Source organism: Salvia miltiorrhiza, chromosome 4 (assembly GCF_028751815.1).
Source record: "Salvia miltiorrhiza cultivar Shanhuang (shh) chromosome 4, IMPLAD_Smil_shh, whole genome shotgun sequence".
In the NCBI taxonomy this organism is placed as follows: Eukaryota; Viridiplantae; Streptophyta; class Magnoliopsida; order Lamiales; family Lamiaceae; genus Salvia; species Salvia miltiorrhiza.
The window spans coordinates 6574879-6594388 of NC_080390.1; the positions used below are offsets into that span (position 1 = coordinate 6574879).

At 36.2% G+C, this 19510-nt stretch overlaps 2 protein-coding genes and 1 pseudogene across 2 annotated transcripts in view; 2 read left to right on the top strand and 1 right to left on the bottom strand.

Moving 5' to 3' along the window:
- Positions 1-3808, top strand: part of LOC131022470 (DNA-directed RNA polymerase III subunit 2-like) — a 19101-nt gene extending 15293 nt beyond the window's left edge. The window contains exons 34-38 of the mRNA XM_057951963.1: positions 317-387; positions 1289-1373; positions 1450-1553; positions 3191-3319; positions 3505-3808. Of these exons, the coding sequence (XP_057807946.1) occupies positions 317-387; positions 1289-1373; positions 1450-1553; positions 3191-3319; positions 3505-3558 (443 nt within the window). The 3' untranslated portion in view covers positions 3559-3808. The remainder of the gene's footprint in view (positions 1-316; positions 388-1288; positions 1374-1449; positions 1554-3190; positions 3320-3504) is intronic.
- A 3051-nt stretch (positions 3809-6859) lies between these two features.
- LOC131022907 (alkane hydroxylase MAH1-like) lies at positions 6860-9329 on the bottom strand (annotated as a pseudogene).
- A 6099-nt stretch (positions 9330-15428) lies between these two features.
- Positions 15429-16780, top strand: LOC131022472 (probable carboxylesterase 17). The gene has a single exon (XM_057951968.1). The coding sequence runs from the start codon at positions 15537-15539 to the stop codon at positions 16536-16538; it is 1002 nt and encodes a 333-aa protein (XP_057807951.1). The 5' UTR covers positions 15429-15536; the 3' UTR covers positions 16539-16780.
- The last annotated feature ends 2730 nt before the right edge of the window (positions 16781-19510 follow it).

Here is a 19510-nt window from a genome sequence, read left to right on the forward strand (position 1 = left end):
CCAACTTCCCAACTTTTTTGGAGGCAGAAGAATACGTACTTTACAGTGCATGGCCTATAGTTATGAACATGCTAATTGATATATGTACTGTATCCCACTTTCCCAACTTTTTCGGAAGCAGAGGAATACATACTTTACAAGGCATGGCATGGCATGGCATGTATAATGATTGTTACTGTAGTTTATGAAATATTAATGTGAACATATATGTTAGCATTTGATACTATCTTATGTCCATGACTGAATGCTCAAAAATGTTAAAAGAAGTTTGCTTCTAGATTAAGGTTGCTGTCGGTAATCTATATTTCTTTTGCAGGCATCACCGGTGAGCCACTGCAAGCATATATTTTCATGGGTCCCATCTACTACCAAAAGTTGAAACACATGGTAGGCTGTGATTCTTTTCTATGTACACATAGCCAAAATTATTAACGATAGCAGATGAAAAATTGTGAAATAGTAGGAGAAATTGCAGACTAGTTTCACTAAAAGGAATGGAAAAAGACGTGTGGTGGTGTTGTGTGCAAAAAAATATGAATGAATGTGCGGCTGATTGTGATGGAATGATGTATGGGAAGAAAAGAAAAACTGTTTGATGATGATGGGTTTTATGAAACCCTACTGGGACTGCGAAGTAAGCAGAGAGGGAACTTAGGGAACAGAATAATCCTTTTATAGATTTGAAACCACCTCCTGAGGAAATGATACACTTCTTCTGCCTTTCTGGACCATGCTATTATTTCTTTACACAAACAAATCTCAAATCAAAGATTAATATGCTTTTGTTTTCATTTTTGTTCTGAATTTGGCTTTAACAGAAGCTTTTAGAGTTTTTATATCGTAAATAAGCCAGAGACAGGAGGGGGTGGGGTCTTAGCTAGAATAGGTCAACTTCTGAAATTATCTAGGGGTTCTCTTTTCTTTCGTAAATGTTAAACTTCCTTGCATTTCCATCCTTGTTCTTTCTTTTCTGCATAGTCACGCCCAGTCCTGCTGTGAATTGAACCCGAGACCTCTTCCTTTTAAATGTGGATACGCTCCGATTTGGCATTATGTTTTAACATATGAATTGTCTGGACTTGAATAGAATAAATTATACTTGCTGCAAAGTGCAAACTATACGCATCCCTTGGATTTCTGCAAAGATGCCCATATCACCCATCATTCCGGGGAAAAAGCATCATACAACCTTTAATCTGGCTATTCTTTTAAGTGACTGTATTATTTAACTAGATCGAAGGCTTGGTTATGTATAATATGCTGATTATAGTTTCAAATACTTTGAAAGGTCCTAGATAAAATGCATGCTCGAGGTAATGGGCCGCGTGTTATGTTGACTAGACAGCCTACAGAAGGGAAGAGTAAAAATGGAGGTCTGAACGTCTGAGAAATAATTTTACTTTGATCAGTTCTAGCAGATGCTATTGTCTGACTGTTGAACTTTAACAGGCCTGCGGGTGGGGGAAATGGAGCGTGATTGCTTAATTGCATATGGAGCGAGTATGTTAATATATGAGCGCTTGATGGTCACCAGTGATCCTTTTGAAGTTCAGGTAAGTTTTATGTGGTAACACCTGCATGCCTTTTACGCATAAGAATGTTAATCTGGCTATTGCTTTCCCTGCATTCTGTCATTCAAAGATATATTTTAGTCTAATTGTGGATGCGGCTATCACCTAAGCTTACGTCATTTGAACTTTGAACACTGTTGACCAAAATTGGATGTATATTTATAATACTGTGCTAAATGCAATCCCTTAGTTACTCTCTTAGGCTGTTAAAGTGCATAAAATCTCATTTAATTTGTCTTTTTTCATAGAACAACGGATAGAGGAAATGCGATGGAAGCAGAAAGCAACCCAAAACAATTGAATAGAACTGAATAGGAATCCTCAAACGAGGCCTATGGATATTCTGTCTTGAACTCACAATGGTGAAAGACACGCTACTAACTTATTGAGGAACTGTAAATAATAAAACCCTAATCTCTTAAGCCCATGCACACGTTTGGCCTGACCTGACTTGTATTACAAAAACAGATAGATAATAGAAAGGGAAAATAAGGAAAATAATTAATAATCAACAACACGCTTCCCACGTGCATAAATCATCCATGGGCGGCGATGGCTATCAACAAGACTGTTAGTTTATTGATAATTTATCTAGGAATTGATTAAGGAATGCCCTATTGGAATGCACCAAATAAACTTTCATTTCAATGAAGACATCACTAAGGATATCAAAGACAGTTTTGGATGATGAAGACAGAGTTTATCGTATCTTGCTTCTCAATGCTATTTATGCCCATATGTGGTATAGTTGTTTTTTAATTATGTTGTTCAATTCTCAAAGTTATTGAAATATATTCCATGTGATAACAATCTAATAAATTTATCAATGTTAGTTTCTAATACTTGAAGAATATCGGACTTGTAGCGTGTGTTTTTAAATATCCTGAATGCTTAATGAAAAGGAAATGAAATTGCTTTCCCAAGACTCAAGGCAATTGCTTTTCAAGTGCAGTATATCCCAGAATTAGGGATGTATTTCGACTATCCTGCTGATTATATAATCTACCAAACATCTCCTGATGTTATTAACTGCTTGAATCAGAGCTGCTGTATCTTCACATACCTATCACCTTCTGTTCAAGTTTTACAAGAGAACATGATGACATCTCATTATCTCTTTAACCTATTTTCCTCATCCTGATGAGTCTTTACACTTAAAAACAATACTACTTGGAGACAATACACTGACTCTTTCTATTGCTATTGGTGCATATTTTTGGAAATGTTAGTTTGCATGGTTGTAGCTTAACCTCTGCCTAACTATGAAGAATTATATAGCTATGCTTAGGTTTGAATTAAACTATCTTCTTTTTAGGTATATTTTGAATTTATAGGACTAGATTAACACCCGTGCCATTCTATCAGTTGAGAGGCTGAAACTCAGTTTTTGTTTTTGTAATCCACTATTATATTTCATAGTTATCTACTTTTATTTTACATGACGGGACCAATCAATAATTAGATGACAAACGATGGCCTTTGAGCTGACTCAATCTATCTGAATGCACAATATTGCTCAAGTTGAGTGAAATTTTTCTGGCTTATACGGAATTTCGTCTGTTAATGATCAATCTCTGCTAAAAATATTTATGCTACGCTGTTGTCAAATTATGATGCAGGTATGCCGGAAGTGTGGGCTCTTGGGGTATTACCACGAGAAGTTCAAAACCGGAATCTGTTCGATGTGCAAGAATGGGGACAATATATCTACCATGAAAATGCCCTATGCATGCAAACTTCTATTCCAGGTAATAATGCTAATTGGTTTTGCTGTGAGTGTAATGCAGTAAGCAGGCTTCTAAATTTCACTCTGCATAATCTGAATAATAGTAGGACTAGATAGAAACTTTGCTGTTGCAAATATGATGAGCTATGAAGCCATTATTGTGATTTTGATCCGACTTACACTGCTGTGGATTTGTATGTGGCTCAGGAGCTCCAGGCGATGAACATCGTTCCTCGTTTGAAATTAACTGGGGCGGAGTGAACATGGCGTGCGGTGGATGGTGTTGCATCACTGTAAATAACAGTTTTGAGATGCAACTTGTGTTGGATCTTAGATAGGATTCCCTTTTCACCAATTTATGAAATAGTGAAGAATTAAATTATGTTATTGTGTTCATTGTTCATGGATTCCATAAGTTGTTTTTAATGTCTTTCTGCATTAGCCTCCTAAAACCCCCAAAAATTATGTTATTGTGTTCATTGTTCATGAATTTCATAGTTTTTATTGTCTCTGCATTAGCCTCATAAAACCCAAAAGCTGATTCAGAATAATGTATAGTGTGAGCTAATTTATGTATGTGGCCACCTCAAATATTTTTAGAAAAAATTAAATTTCCGACCTAATGATTGTAAGTGTTGTGCTTTATTATTTGTTTCTCACTGTTGGTTCCTATTAGATAACTACAGCGCATTCAATATCAGAAGTTTCTATAAATTGTCCTTGGATGCTACATTTTTAAAATTAATTAAATCAATTTAGTAAATTCTAGTATAATATTTATTAATTTTAGCAGAATTTTCCGACATTTGGTACCTTTAGTAGATAATGGAGGCCCCATTTCGGATTCAATTCCTTTACTATGGTTTGTCGTTTCAGGCTTTAAGATATTCTTTAAAAAAAAATGTGGCGTAATCATTCATAACTGGGTGTAAATATTCGCAAATTTATAGACATTATCGGAGCTAAACGGTATATGTATTTAATTATAAATATATTAGTCAAATAGAAGTTAATCAAGAGTTAATTATAATTTAAATGATATGTTATCAATTCAAAACTTATTAGTCTACTAGTATTAGATTTTTAAATTCATAACTAGAATTTGATTTTTTTTTCTCTCAGTTGAGAAATGGGTGAAATAATTTCATCATTTTTACATGTTTATTAAGATAGAAAATTTTCTCAAAGCATGATGAAATATTCTTTTGGACAGCTCCATTTCACTAATTTTCTCTCTAATATTGGATAATATAATCTTTAGGTATGATTAAAAAAGAGAAAAATATAATACTTTCTCATATTTTTTATCAATAATTTTTTAGTGAAAAATTTATACCAAAGTAAACGTGCTAGAGTCGAATTTGATTAAAGTGGTTGCAGCATGCGGCGTTCGCACGCTAGTGTTACTCATGTATATTAGAGGAATTACTAATATTTAAGGGTGGGTTATCAAAATGAAAGATGCAAGAAATTCTTTTTAAATTTCTCCCTCTTTTCTCTTTTACTTTTGATAAAAGAGAGTTTCAACTTTTCTCATTCTTCCTTTTCACTTCAAAGAAAAATAATATTATCAAATAAAAAATAGAGGTATAAAATAATCTCTCCTTAAAGTGAAAAGGTAGATGAAAAATGATGAAATTATCTTTTATAATAAATGATCGAAAAGAAATTCGAAATTTAAAGAAAAAAATTCTTTTTATTCCTCATTTTTTGTGATAAATTTACAATCAACAAATATAAATATGACTGACATGAAATAATCACGATTTCAAACTTAATTAGTGATGTAAATTTCTAGAATTAATTTAGTTTATTATACTCCCTCATAACTACGTCAACTATTAAAATTATCATTTGTTTTCTCCCTCAAATTCTAACGACAGGACAATTATAAGAATTCTTAGAGATGACGATCAATGTTAAAAATATGGCGTTAACAATTAAAATTTACGGTGAAAATCGATATTTAAAACAATCGAATTTTTAATCATTAATTTTACCGATCGAATTTTGGATCGTGAATTTTCGAAACAGTCAACGGATTACTATCCACCCCACATCCCACTTATTAGTGTCACTCGTGATACACATTTTGCCATTTTAATTGAGTATCTTAATTATGATAAGTTATTTACACTGTAAAAAGAGAAAATAAAATATGCTTTACTGATTAATTCAAAAAAAAAAGAAAAATGCTTTGCTGATGTGTGGACCTGCGGTTGGGATATATTTGACTATATATCTTTATTCTGTAATAAGCTCACTCCAATTACTAAGTGATTTTAAATTATTTTTAAGCGGTGGATCCACTATCAAAAGTTACAATTTTAATGACCAAAAATTTAATTGTTAAAAAATAATGGTGGTCAAAATAATTAACGATCGATTAAAGCATATTTTATTTTCTCTTTTTACAGTGTAAATAATTTATCATAATTAAGGTACTCAATTAAAATGGCAAAATGTGTATAACGACGAGTGAGAATAATAAGTGGAATGTGGGGTAGATAGTATTTTCGACCTTTTCGGCTTATGTCGGGCTTTTAAGTGACCAAACCACAAGTCTACATCAATTAATTAAACTTTTACCGAAAAATCGAATTATATAGTACTCCCTTCGTCCACGAAAAAACTTTCTATCTTTCTTTTTTGGGACGTCCACAAAAGAACTTCCTACCTATTTTTGGACTATACTCCATCACTTATAAGAGCATCCGCATTGGGGGTTCCTTGATAGCCTACTTGATAGTGTTTGTGTTATTGAATAGGTAGTGCTGCATTGGGGTTCCTTGATAGCCTACTTGATAATATTAGTTTTGATTTTATGTTTTTCATTTAAATTTTATTGCATAATTTAAATAGCATATTTTTGTAATAGTTAAATACTGGATTAAACATAAATTTAAAATTACTTAAAACATTAAAAAAAATACATAAAAATCGAGGAGGTGCAGTCAAAATTCGAATAAAATTCGAATTTTCCAATTTTTCCTTTTTTTTTTTAAATGCACGCGCCATCCATTCCCCCCTATCGAGCATACCCGATAACTCGGGTACTCCTCGAGGAGCTCCCCCCCGCATCGCCCTCCTCGACCGCCTCCCTCTCCTCGAGTACCCACTCGAGTACCCGCGTTGCGGGTGCTCTAATCCTCTTACTTTTTACTTTTTACAACTCCCAATATTAATTATAACACCTTTTCACCACTCTCAAAACACTCAACTACCTTTTATCCACTTTCAATACACTCAACAATATTTTTTCTTAAAATCCGTGCCACTCCCTCATAGGAAGTTCTTTCATGGACGGAGGGAGTATTTCACTATTTTGGCTTGACCCGATTCAATTATCACAAAAGTTTGGATTTTGATACAATCGTATGTACGGTACAATTAAGTTGATCTGTATTTAGATTTTAGGGTTAAAGTACATATCGACCTCTGAACTCCACACCCCTAGAGCGTTCCGCTCCCCACACTCGGCCCAGGTCCAAATAACTCCCCATAGCCCATAAAAAATATACACTTGAGCCCACCCGTTTGACGGCCCACAGACGTCGTTTTCTTAAAAAAAATAAAATTTTTGCTTGAGGGGCCCACCCGTGTGCCTGATGGCGCTGGCGGCGGAGATCCATCTCTCCAGCCTAAACTCCAAACAATCCTCCACCCATATCGATTCCATCCTCGCCATCGCAAACAATGAAAACATCAGCTTCACATCCGGCCCCACCAAATGCCCGCTCGGAAGAATATCCGATTCCAACGCCTCCTTGTGTTGGAACGGAGTGGGTTGAGGTTATACCTCAACGCTTCCAACACCGCGCCGTGAATGTACACCATTTTCTTCACCTCATCAACGCCAAAAACCCGCGTCCCTCTGCCCCCCCCGCCGAGCTGATCACCTCGTCCCTCATCTTTTCTTCCACCTCCAAATGCATGGAGACGAGCCACATGAGCCACGTCAGCGCAGAGCTCGTGGTATCACGCCCCGCTATCATTAGATTCAGCACAGTGTCTCTCAAGAATCTCGAATCTTGGTTCATATTCATATAAGACGACAACAAATCTTCACCTTCGTTATTCCGTTTCAAGGCGATGAGATTCCCTATTACGCCGTCCAGGATCTTCCGAGCTCGCATCAACTTCCTCTCCGATCCGACTCTGAACCACCTAAAGTTTCCAGACCCTCTCCGGCAGAACATGCCGCATGAAGATGGACTCTTCGGCAGCATCCATGGCTTCCGCGAAAGGAACGTGGGGGAGATCTGGAGATAGGCACCCGGGATCGTAGTCGGCGATCAATACACAGCTAGTGGCGAACGTGAGCCTCTGAAACAAGTCTTGCAAAACAATCACTGGTGCTGGAAGGTGGGCTCCCCACGCCAAAATTAAAATTTAATTTTTTTAAGAAAACGGCGTTTGCGGGCCGTCAAACGGGTGGGCTTAAGTGTATATTTTTTATAGGCTGTGGGGAGTTATTTGGGCATGGGCCGAGTGTGGGGAGCGGAACGCTCTAGGGGTGTGGAGTTCAGGAGCCGATATGTACTTTAACCCTAGATTTTAATATATACTTTGATTCAAATTTACATCTTGATTCAAATCGTATAAATAATATTATTCGATTATACAAATGACAATATCTATAAATGATACTATTTAGTTATATAAATGACATTGTAACATTTAAAATGTTATAATGTCATTTTAAATTTTATAGTGGCATTTAAAATACTATAATATCACTTACAATCTTATAGTGTCAATTACATAAAATATCATTTATATGTATGAATAATGTCAATTATACACAATGTCATTTTTAATATTATAGTGTCATTTATACGCAGCGTCATTTGTATAACAGAATAGTGTCAATTATATGCAGTGTCATTTGTATAATTGAATAGTGTTATTTATATGATTTTGGTTAGGATGCGGGTCAGGGTCTGGGTGCAGATCAATTCAATTGTACCAAAGACCATTTATTAAATTCTTCAGTTTTGAATATTTTGCTCATCCCTAAATAATTTGAACTAATTTAGAAATTCCACCCTCTTGTGGGTATTTTTACTATTTAATGGCCCTTTCTCTGCCACAAATTAATACGAGAATAAAAAAGCAAATTGGGCTATTAGCTAGCAAATGATATTTACGTTCTTATATTTATCATGTAACATCAGCTGCCTAATAATTTTATCGATGGATTCAATTACATATATTGTTACTACGTACATATATCAATTAATAAAATGAAATAAGATATTACTTCCATCGATCAGCATAAAATATTTCGAACACGTACATTAACGTGACGTGACCATCGATAAAGCAATAAAATCTAGCTGAAGTTATTGATCCAAAGCCTTAAGGCTTAAAAAGCCGAAATAAAACAAAATTAACTGTTTTTTTTAAATAAAATAAAATTATTAAGCGGTATCTAATAAAATTAATTAACTTTTTTTTTAAGAATGATAAGAGATATCTAATTTAATATATAATCAAATAAACAACTTGCATGCAGGCGAGACATCTACACACACTATCTGTATGCTGGCAGGATTAAAATCATGACCTCTCACAAATGAGAATTTTTTAATACTTCAGCTTCACCACTTTAGCTTGGTCTCGTTGCCAAAACAAAATTAACTGTTAAGGCTTAAGTTGATGAATTTCTCGAATCTCGATCAATTTAATATATGTTCCAAACAAGACGTTAACTCTCTTTCAAATCACATTGATCTTTACTTATATTTCCCAAATATTTTGTATCACGAAACGTCAAAATCGAAAAGGGACACAAGTGCGAAAGACTTCCATTTATTTTTTTAGGACTGATTAAGACAGGATTAAAAAAAAAAAAAGGGTTGGATTATAGTAGTTGTCTTTGATTATATTTCATATTTTATGTTTTATAAACAGGGTTGGTTTGGGTTGATAATCTTATTTGTACGTTTTAGGTTTAGTTTTTTATTCCCTTAAGTGAAGTAAGATAAGATGATGATCGATGTGAATGATTGATTACCTTCATTTTTCATTACTTAACCACAGTCTTGCGATTTAATTTATTTTTTAGTTAAAGGAATACAGAATTGAGATTCGCATCCATGAAACTCATCCTTATAAAGGTGAGAAATAGGATAGCACTAAGCTAGAGGACTTGGGTAGTGATTGTAAATTCTTAATTACAATTTATTTAATTGTTTTAAGACCGGAGGGTGATGGCGCTTGAATCCTAAACCTCTATAAATCTTTATTTATAGAGATTGTATTTAATATTTGGATGTGCCAAGATGTAATATCAATCTATATTATATTAAAAAGTTAATATTCAATTTGAAATCGGTGAAAATTTATAAATAAAATAAAATCAAAGTATTATTGATACGGTGGCAATTTTGCAATTATCATAAAATTTTAGGATTATTCGTATGCTCCTTTTATCTCTTTTTTTCTTTATATAGTGGATACTTGAAAGTTTTAATCTATCTAAATAAATAAGGGTTAATTGCATCAAAATACCTGACCTTTTCCCAAAATTTAGTTTTTTGACAAACTTTTTAATCGTAGCAAAATTTTTAGCTACGTTTCAATTTATTGCAATGTCCGTCCCGCGTATATTTCCGGCCAAATCCATTCATTTTCGGCCAATTTATTTTAGCTACGTTTCAATTTATTGCAATGGATTTGAGACGACAATGTTTCATTACCCGGCACGACATGCCACCTAAGCTTTACGGAGGTCCACCTCAGCATGGATTTGGCCGAAAATATACGCGGGACGGATATTGCAATAAATTGAAACGTAGCTAAAATTTTTGCTACAATTAAAAAGTTTGTCAAAAAACCAAATTTTGGAAAAAGGTCAGGTATTTTTATGCAATTAACCCAATAAATAAAGAATAATATTACTATTTTTATCTATCAAGACTAATTCTCTCAATACAAAAAAATCGCTAAATACCGACGGCAATTGCAGCCGGTAAACATCGGATTCCCACCGGTATACAAATCACCAGCGGCGAGGTGTCGCTGGTATTTTGCTCATCGGTGATACGTATACCGGCGGCAAATGACGGCCACCGGTAAATAACGGCGACGCCGCCACCGTTGAAAGTCGTCGTATATCGCCGGAGTTTTGCCGAAGTTTTACCGGCGGCATTGACCGCCGTTGATTAGCGGCGGCGCTACCGCCGCCAGTAATGTTGATCGGACGATGGTAGCCGCTCGCCGGACCCACCAGAGTATGTTCGTTTATTTTTCTACGAACATATCAACGAACATTAGTATGTTCATTAGTATTTTCTACGAACGTGTGGGAGAGAGAGAGAGAGCGTGAGTTTGGAGATAGGGACGGAACAGTGAGGGAGAGATTTGAGCATAAATAAAAGATTTGATTAGTTCAAGAAAGAACCACTAAATAAAAAAAGAACGGAGAACCATTTTCAGCCATTCGATCATCAAGATCTACGGTGGATGCATCATCTTGTTGGATGAATGCAGATCCTGGGTTCAAATCCTGAAGGGAGCAATTTTTTTATTTTTTTGAGTGCATTAATTTTAACAGCGAATGCATTAATTTTTACAGTGAATGCATTAGATTTGATGGTTCTCACGTTCTCACAAATAATGTAGTTCTCTCTAGAACCACACACTATATAGGTATATATATATAGGGTTGAGTTCAACAGAGAATTATCTTTTTCGAGAGAACGAACAAATCTATATATTTTACGAACAGATCAACATAAGTAATGAACAGACGTATTTAGTAAAAATATAGAAAAACTCGCCACCAGCAGGATTCGAACCCGGGGCAAATTGTTGTTCATGCGGTACATTGATCTGTTCATTAAAATTATAGATCTGTTCGTTTTTATTTTACGAATTCTCTATTCTCCACAATATTTAGCTTCTCTGTTGAACCCTTCTCTCTCTCTCTCTCTCTCTCTCTCTCTCTCTATATATATATATATATATATATATATATATATATATTACTTAAGAACTTAATTGATAATTACTAACCAGACTCTGGTGCAGGATACGAGTGGACTGAGACCCTCTAACGTGCTTGCTGATCCTTGTACCGGGTCCATCGAGCTCAGACATCCGGTTCGCACGCGCTCGCCGAAAAACCGCCCGAACATCCTCTCGCGCCCAATATTCCTTGGGCCCAGTCCAGAAATCGTCACTCATGCCCACGGGTCTATCCATCATCTCCCCTGCCTCGGTCTTCTGCCTGAGGCGACTCTTCAAATCGCACATGTTGTCACTGTACCTTTTGCGGGCATTTATCAACCACGCTCATCCTAAGGATCCCAAACATATTATTTATGTTGAAAAAAGTGGTTAATTTAATATATAACATTTTAACAATATATAATGATAAATTTTGTTGTACTAGAAATTCAATTACCTTGAATTCCTCAAAGTACGTGTCCTTCACCGTTTGCGGAGTCAACTTCCAAGAGACCTGCCTGAGTTCTGAATCCTCTTAAATGCTACGGAGCAGTTGGTTGAGATGCCCAGTGGCTCCTTCAACTCATTGTGGATATATTCCAATATGTAAAAATAATATAAGAAATTATTTGTTGTACGAGATATATTATTTAAATTAAAATACTTACCAAGTATCCATCCTCATAAAGATATACCTCCCTCTGTCGCCCCTAGGCCAATCACTCCTAATCTTGGCAATTGATCGGCCTCTGGGCCTTGTAGCCTGTGAACTAGAAGAGGCCTGGGGAGGGAGTGGAACCCTCAGGAGTCGTAGAAATGTGCGGCCCGGACCCTGAAGATGTCTGATCAGTTTGCTGCCCATCCTCTCGCCGAGCAAACATATGGAAATCTCTACGAATAGACATGTTACCTGTTTCATAAATTAATTAAATCAAACGAAATTTCGGCAGCATAACTCCACTATCCTAACTACCAAGTTCTCGACTCTACCAGCAGCTATGTTAACCATAGGTCCATAGTGGTTCTAATTTACTAGGTCTATCCGCTTCCCAATTGTTCAAGCAATACAATACAAAATAAGTAATAAAAAATAAAATTAAAAACAATCATTTGTTGGGAGAAGATCCTTAAGAAATAATCAATTTCTATCCCAAAGGGAGAAGATCCTTAAAAATTTGATTAAATCTATCCCACAATATATATAGTAGCATATCATTTCATCCTAAACACATACTAATATACTTAAACATTTATCAATATACTTATTCAACAAATTAATTTACTTAAAATTTACTTAATCTAACAAAATTATCTAAAATAAATAAATTAATCTAACAAATTCACACTTAAATTAAAACAATAGTGAATAAATTAAATCAATCAATCAAGTACGGTAGTGAATAAATTCATACTTAAATAAATTAATTAAAACAAATAGTGAACAAATTCATGCTTAAATTAATCTAAAATAAATCAATTTTAATCTAACAAAAACAATAGTGAATAAATTAAATAAAATAGCGAGAACGTACGGTAGTGGTCGGCAGCGGAGTGGAAGCTGTGGGCGGGAGCGGTGGCGCGGCGGGAGCAGAGCTAAAATGAGAGAGAGAGAGAGAGAGAGAGAGAGAGAGACACACACACACAAAAGGAAGGGTGGGAGCTTACCTGGACAGGGCGGACGGCGACGGCGGCGAGCGGCGAAGGCGAGAGGGGGTTGGAGAGAGGCGAAATTGTGTGCTGCTGGCTAGGGCACTGCTCGATTGGGCATAAAAATTAGCAACGACATGTAGCCGACCCGCATCAATTTTAGTGGTGGTGTCGAGTCTCGTCGCTAATCAGCGGCGGCTCATGCCGCCGGTAATATTAATATATATATATATATATATTAGCGGCGGCGTTCTTGTTTATCGGCGGTACTGCCGCCGGTGATCACCGGCGGCACCCTTGCCGCCGATATTTTTGCCGCTATTTTAAACAACACATGTCGTTTCCTCCGCTGTCGCTAGGCCGCCGGTAATTCTGGCCGGTAAACATGCGTTTTTTTGTAGTGTTTAAAGTAAACATCTCCTTATTGTAAAGTCTTTTCTCAATCCTTAATGAGGTGGTCTTGTATACAATCGAGTATACCGTATAATCGGATTGCACCCGTATTTAGACCTATTCTAATTTGAACACGTATCCTGATCCGAACCATATAAATAACATTATTACGGGTGCCGATCAATCCGATTATACGATACACCCGATTGTACCCAAGTTTTTATGATCCCAAATTAAATGATTAAGAAATTGAGAACATAGATTGAATCACCCCTTCTCCATTTTCACTTCTCATATCGAATCTCTTCCTTCCGATTACAACAATAAAAGAATGTTGTACAATGTTAACAAATAAGCATATAAAATTTGCAAATTCATTTTCCTATGTGAAGTCACTAGTTTTACAATACATCATAAAAATTATAATTTTATTATTACTTTCCTTCATTCAAAAAAAAATATAATTTTATCTTTTTCTAAAGTTATCTTCTAGTATATTTTAAACTTCATCCATACTCAATATTTACAAAATATTCAATAATCTAACATATCATCTTTAGTTTTTTGTTTTTTTTTATTGGGGGTATGGGGGAGGCGGAGCAGTGGGGTTCGAACTCTAGACCTCATTGTTCGTAGACAAGAAGTCGCACTGCTTGGTGTCCCCTTGGGAACAACATATCATCTTCAGTAGATTTTTTTCTTCACTCAATTTTGATGGGATCTCTTCTATATTTTATACACATCTTATGACTATTAATTATTAATTAAACTCATTCCCTTGAAATTGCACTACTCCCTCCGTCCTTGAAATAAGTTCATCTTTTTCCTTTTTGGGACGTCCCCCAAATAAGTTCCACTTTCTTTCTTTCCATTTTTGGACAACTACCTCACCACTAATAATACTTTATTTATTCTTACTTTTCACTTTTTCACCACTCCCAATACTAATTATAACACTTTTTCATCTTTTTACCACTCTCAATACTAATTATAACATATTTTTCTCCACTATCAATACACTTTATCACTTTTTTTTTAAAATCCGTGCCGTCCCCAAAGAGGAACTTATTTTGGGGACGGAGGGAGTATAATTTATATGAATAGAGGGAGTAATAAATTACATATGTTGTACTCTCTTCGTCCATCAAATGAGTACCTATTTAGGAAAAACACATAGTATTTAAGAAATTGATTAAGAGTGTGTGAATGAAATAAGAGTTTCACGTACTTTTATTATGAATGAGCTGTACGGGGTACTATACTTATCAAAAATAAAAGTGAATATTTATTTGGTGAACGAATCAAAAAAACAATATGAATAATCATTTGGTGGACGGAGCGGCTAGTATTTAACATATTAATAGAATCATCCTTTATTAATTCCACTTCACATTTTTTTCATACATATAACGAACTCAAACAGTTTTTTTCATTTATCCAGACCCACAAGAAGTTGGTTTCCCAATCCAATACAATAAGCTTAGCTAATGACGTGGATTTATTTGTATAAGCTGTAGATTAGTCTTACTTTCGAAATCATGTGTCATGTGAGACTACATTCTTAATTAAGTGCTGATTCACATTACTAATATAATAATCACATGCTCTTATGTCACTATAAGTTTCATACACTAAATTTGAATTCTCAAGTAAAATACATTATTTACCAAAAATTTGATGTAATTCAGCTATTCAAAGATATAAATTTTAATAAATAATTAGAAAATATATATAAAATGTAGAAAAAACAAAGTTGAGTTGCTAAACAATTAATTAGTAAATGATTTTGATTTGCCAAATAGATTTTTTTTTTTTTAAATATTGAGTGTGAATGAAATTGATAATATAAGAGTATGTGTACTAAAATAGAAACATAAATTGTCATATTACGAATGACATAGATTTTAATAAAATATAAATGAAATTGTGAGTGAAATAAGAGTTTCATTTTTAATTTAAATGGAACCGTGTGACCTTATAAATATGAATAGAAGTGACAAATTTTTGTGAACAGATGATCAAAAAGAAATAAAACAGTAAATAGACTAAAATAACAAAAAGATTATAAGAATGAAATATATTTTAACAATAATACAATATTAATATAATAGTACAAAAATACAACGAACATTATCGTCGTATATCTCAAGTCATAATCTCCTATAAATTGTGGATCACAGCCTCTAGCCAAAAAAAAAACACCAAATTTCTTCACTATCTAAGCTTCGAAAACTGAATTTGCAATGTCGCAAGAAAAGAAAGTGGTCGAAAGAGTTTCCGGTTGGCTCAGAGTGTTCGACGATGGCTCGGTGGACCGGACCTGGACCGGACCGCCCGAGGTCAAGTTCATGATGGACCCGGTTCCGCCGCACGACGACTTCATAGACGGCGTCGCCGTCGCCGACGCCACCACCGACGCCGGCCTCAAAATCCGTATCTACTCCCCCGAAAGACGAGACGCCGACCCCAAAAAACTCCCCGTCCTCGTCCACTTCCACGGCGGCGGCTTCTGCCTCAGCGACGCCGACTGGCACATGTACTACACCGTCTACACGCGCCTCTCGCGTGAGGCACGCGCCATCGTGGTGTCGCCCTACCTCCGCCAGGCCCCCGAGCACCGCCTCCCCGCCGCGTGCGACGATGGCTTCGCCGCCCTCGTGTGGCTGAGCTCCGTCGCCCGGGGCGGGGCCGGGCACCCCTGGCTCGACGGCGCCGCCGACTTCGGCAGGGTGTTCCTGATCGGCGACAGCTCCGGCGGCAACATAGTCCACCAGGTGGCGGCGCGTGCTGGCGACGAGGACCTGAGCCCGCTGAAGCTGGCCGGCGCGGTGCCGATCCACACGGATTTCTGCCGCACGCAGCGGAGCAAGTCGGAGATGGAGAAGGCGGAGACGCCGTTCCTGACGCCGGAGATGATGGACAAGCTGTTCGCGATGGCGCTGCCGGAGGGGGCGACGAAGGAGCACCCGATCACGTGCCCGATGGGGGAGGCGGCGGCGCCGCTGGAGACGCTGAAGCTGCCGCCGTATCTATACTGCATGGCGGATCACGATTTGGTGAGAGATAGGGAGTTGGAGTTCTATGAGGCGATGAAGAAGGCTGGTAAAGAGGTGGAGCTGTTGACCAGCCACGACGTCGGCCATAGCTTCTACCTCAACAAGATCGCCGTCGATTGCAACCCCAAAGTGGCGGAGGAGACTAACAAACTGTTTCAAGGGATAATACACTTCATCAACAACCATTAATTGACTTTTCTTAATTATGTGTCTTTTTCTTTTTCTTTTTGAGTGTTTTTTTAGTGTGTGTGTGTGTGTGTTTTTAATATATCTGCATTAATTTGGTGTTGATTGTTGAAGAAATTAAGAAGGATGTTCGTTGTAATGCATGCAGGTGTGAGAGCATGCATATATGAAACTACTTATTGTGATTCTAATGTTTTTAGAATTGATGGTATGTGTATGTATAGCAATATTATCTTATTTCATAATTTTTCATGTTATTTAACTAATTCGTCATCACTCATGTCCCTCGCAACTCCGCCACTGCCATGAAGTGAAATTCGAGGCTGAGAATATATAGCAATGTGTTCTAGACGAAGCCAACACTGGTAAAGTTGAAGTATATGTAGCTACATTGTGTGTATAAGTATAAAATGAGAGCAATTGAATTCAAGTAGTCCCTCCTCCCACCAAAAATATGTCTAATTAATATGGCTCCAGAATACGCAATTTTTTGAAAAATCTGATGTTTTTAGCTTCGGAGTAGATGTGCTAGAGATCATAAGCTAGCGGGAGAGGACACGAGCTTCTACAACAAAGAACTCTCTTTACGGATATGTAAGCCGAGGTTCGTGTTTGATTTTACTCTGCTCTTCACTCCACTTGTTGAGTTGGGTTCAGGCGTGGAAGTTGTGGAATCAAGGGAATGTGAAGGATTTCATTCATATGAAAATGATGAGACTGCAATATGCAAAAACTGCAATAAAGACATTATTGAAACGTTGCCCGGGTAATTATTAGATTTAAAACTTCTCCTAATTCAAAATGATACAGTGTAGAAAAATATAATGTCTTCTTTCTTTTTTAAAAATTGAAGACAAATTTTTAGAATAGTCAATTATTGATATTACCATATATATATATATGAAAATTAATTATAGACACAATAATCATTGAGAAAAGAAATTCTCATCTTCAAACAATTCCTTTGATTTTCTGCTTCATTTATGTTATAATTAAGATTTTAATTGAGCGGTATTTTTCCTTTGCGGAGGATTTTTTTACATCAAAATAAGAGCTTGAGATCAATCGTCATCCGTCCTTAGTCATCATTGTTGTTTGGGTTCTGTTGCCGTTACTTCATGAGTTCATTTGAGTTCTTTTAATGTTGTCATTGCACTAACACTACAAAAAAACATGTGATTACCGGCGGCGATTGCCGTCGGTAATTATAGGGCGGCCGCCAGCAAAACAAATATCGGCGGCGACACGCCGTCGGTAAATTTCTTGTCGATAACACAATTACCGGCGGCAAAAAAACACGGCGGGTATTACCGCCGTTATAGTGCGTCGATGAACGGCGGAGAACTACCGGCGGCACCTTGCCGCCGGTAATCACCGGCGGCGTTTTTGCCGCCGGCAATCTTCACCGGACGGCGGCGGTGTTTTCCTGCCGGAGACTATTTCATTACCGGCGGCAAAACGCCGCCGCTAATTACCGGCAGCATGGTGCCGCCGGTAATTGTTTTTGAAATTTAATTAATTAATTAATTAATTTTATTTATTATTTATTTATTTATTTCATAAGTTAGACGAACTTCCCAGTCGATCACCCATCTTAGTTGTGCTCTAAGTCAAGCACGCTTAACTTTGAAGTTCCTTTCGAATGGTCACCAGTACAGAACACTCGTATTATTGATATATATATTACCTATTAATTCATTTAAAGTCTAATTCAATATACAAAATCATATATTCATAACCTTATAATATATCGAGATGGTATCCATGAGATGCTGTTAATTACGGATCGAACTCGTAAAAATGCTTCATTGTTACACTTCTTACACGGGCACCTAATGTTACCTACTCCATCTGTATACGCCGTTTGATTTATCGCATAATCAAGGAAATTCTCCAGCCCCGTTTCAAATGCAGAACGATCATTGTATCTCGCGTACATCCACATGCGATTATCACTCATTCTTGCAAATTCTAATTGAAAAAAATAAATAAAAGATCATAAATTACTTGAATCAAACAAAATTTCGACAGCATAACCCCACTATCCTAACTACCAAGTGCTTGACTCTACCAGCAGCTATAGTGACCATAGTGGTCCTAATTTACTAAGCCTATACTAGGTCTACCCGGCCCCCCAATGTCGAAGCAATAATACAATACATAAAAAGCAATAAAAAAACAAAGTAATTAAATTTAAAACAATCATTTGTTGGGAGAAGATCCTTAAGAAATAATCAATTTATATCCCAAATGGAGAAGATCCTTAAGAAATTGATTAAATCTATCCCACAATATATAATATCATATCATTTCATGATAAACACATACTAGCATACTTCAATTAATCATACTTCATTTAACAAAATTATTTAACATAAATAAATTCTAACAAATTCATACTTAAAATTAATCATGCTTTATAATTAATCAAACTTTAATTTAAAATTAATCAAACTCCAACAAATTATTAATTAGATTGTAAAAATAAATTTAAAATTAATCTAACTAATTAAAACTAATCATACTTCACATATTATAAATAAATTAAAATTAATCAAATTAACATTAATTAGATTCTAACAAAATAATAGTAAAAAAAAATTAAAATTAATCTAACTTCACATATTATAAATTAATTAAAATTAATCTAATTAACATTAATTTTAATCTAACAAAATAATTAATAAATAAATAAAATAGCGAGAACGAGAGCGTACGGTAGTGGTCGGCGGCGGAGCGGTGGCGATGGCGGCAGCGACGTCGTTGAACTGAGATGTTAAAGAAAGAAAATGAGATGTGAAAGTGAGAGAGAAAGAGAAAGAGAAAGAGAAAGAGAGAGAGAGAGAAATAAGACCTGCAGGGGTGGCTGGCCGGCGGCGGTGGCTTGACGGCGGCAGCGGCGACGGCTGGGGGTGGGGCGAGGCGGCGACTTGGGGTGGAGGTGCGGCAGGGAGCGGGGGGCAGGGGCAGGGGGG